Below are 916 nucleotides of genomic sequence, written 5' to 3' on the forward strand. Positions count from 1 at the left end.
GCGCGGGACCCTCCCGCCCCCGGGTCCGCTCCCCGCCGCCCCGCGACCCCTCCCGGAGCCCGCTCCGCGGCTCCGCCTGGGGAGCAAGAGCAAGCGAAAGGCGACGCGCGGGACAGTCAGGGACCGCAGGGGGCACGCGGCGCCGGCACTCACTGGGGGAAGGCTCCGCGCGCTGCTGCCCCGAGGTCTCGCCCCCTGCCCGGCTCCTCGTCCCCGCAGGCAGGCCCGGGCGAGGGGGACGGAGGAAGCGCTGCCGCCGGGCCCCAGCTGGAAACGGAGCTTCCGGAGCTGCGGCGAAGGGGCTCGAAACTGTTTTGGTTTCGCTGGGGACGTTCAGGGGCGGCGGGAGGTGGAGAGGGCTGGAGAGGCCCGTGAGCGCGGGCGCATGGGAACGAGCTCCCCGGGAATGCCAGGGCGGCGGGGGGCCGGGGCGGCACGGACGTTTCTGTATTTGAACTTTGAGAGCAAGTTGGATCGAAGCCCACGCTTGGGGTTTTAGGCTGTACTCGCCTTCAAGTCGAGGTCTCTGCACCGTAAAAGGACCACGGACCGACTTCAAAAGCCAAGGCCGTGAGCTGAGGCTGCTTAATGGTGAAGGAAGGGGACAATGCCACAGGAGACAGAGATCAGCCCCAGGTCACGCTCCGCGCCCCGGCCGGGTCTGCCGTGGGTCCTCCTCTTACCTGGTGGCTTTCCTAACAAAGTAAGAGAAGGTAAAGTCCCAGTGATCGTCCAGCCACGCTTCCACCGAGTCCTGCTCCCGCGGCCGCGCGGAGCCGGGGCCCGCCCGCTCCATGACCGCGCCGCGCGCCTCTGCGCCTCGCGGGTGCCGGTTCCACCCCTGCTGGGGTCCCTCCCTCGAGCAGCGGGCTCAGCCTGGAGACCCTCCCCCTCGCCTCGCTCCGGTCGGGCGGGC

The 916-nt window shown here is 70.5% G+C and overlaps 1 protein-coding gene across 3 annotated transcripts in view; it reads right to left on the reverse strand.

Annotated features, from left to right (window-relative positions):
- The window catches only part of PDE5A (phosphodiesterase 5A), a 106,651-nt gene extending 105,745 nt beyond the window's left edge, over positions 1-906 (reverse strand). For 2 of the 3 annotated variants that reach the window (XM_015593917.2, XM_006917742.3), the window contains exon 1: positions 684-906. In XM_015593917.2, the coding sequence (XP_015449403.1) occupies positions 684-796 (113 nt within the window). In that variant the 5' untranslated portion in view covers positions 797-906. Of the gene's footprint in view, positions 1-153; positions 469-683 lie in introns of those variants that run through there. The other variant, XM_015593918.2, reaches the window with a different exon arrangement.
- Between the last annotated feature and the right edge of the window lie 10 nt (positions 907-916).

The sequence above is a fragment of the Pteropus alecto genome, unplaced genomic scaffold (assembly GCF_000325575.1).
Source record: "Pteropus alecto unplaced genomic scaffold, ASM32557v1 scaffold17, whole genome shotgun sequence".
Classification (NCBI taxonomy): Eukaryota; Metazoa; Chordata; class Mammalia; order Chiroptera; family Pteropodidae; genus Pteropus; species Pteropus alecto.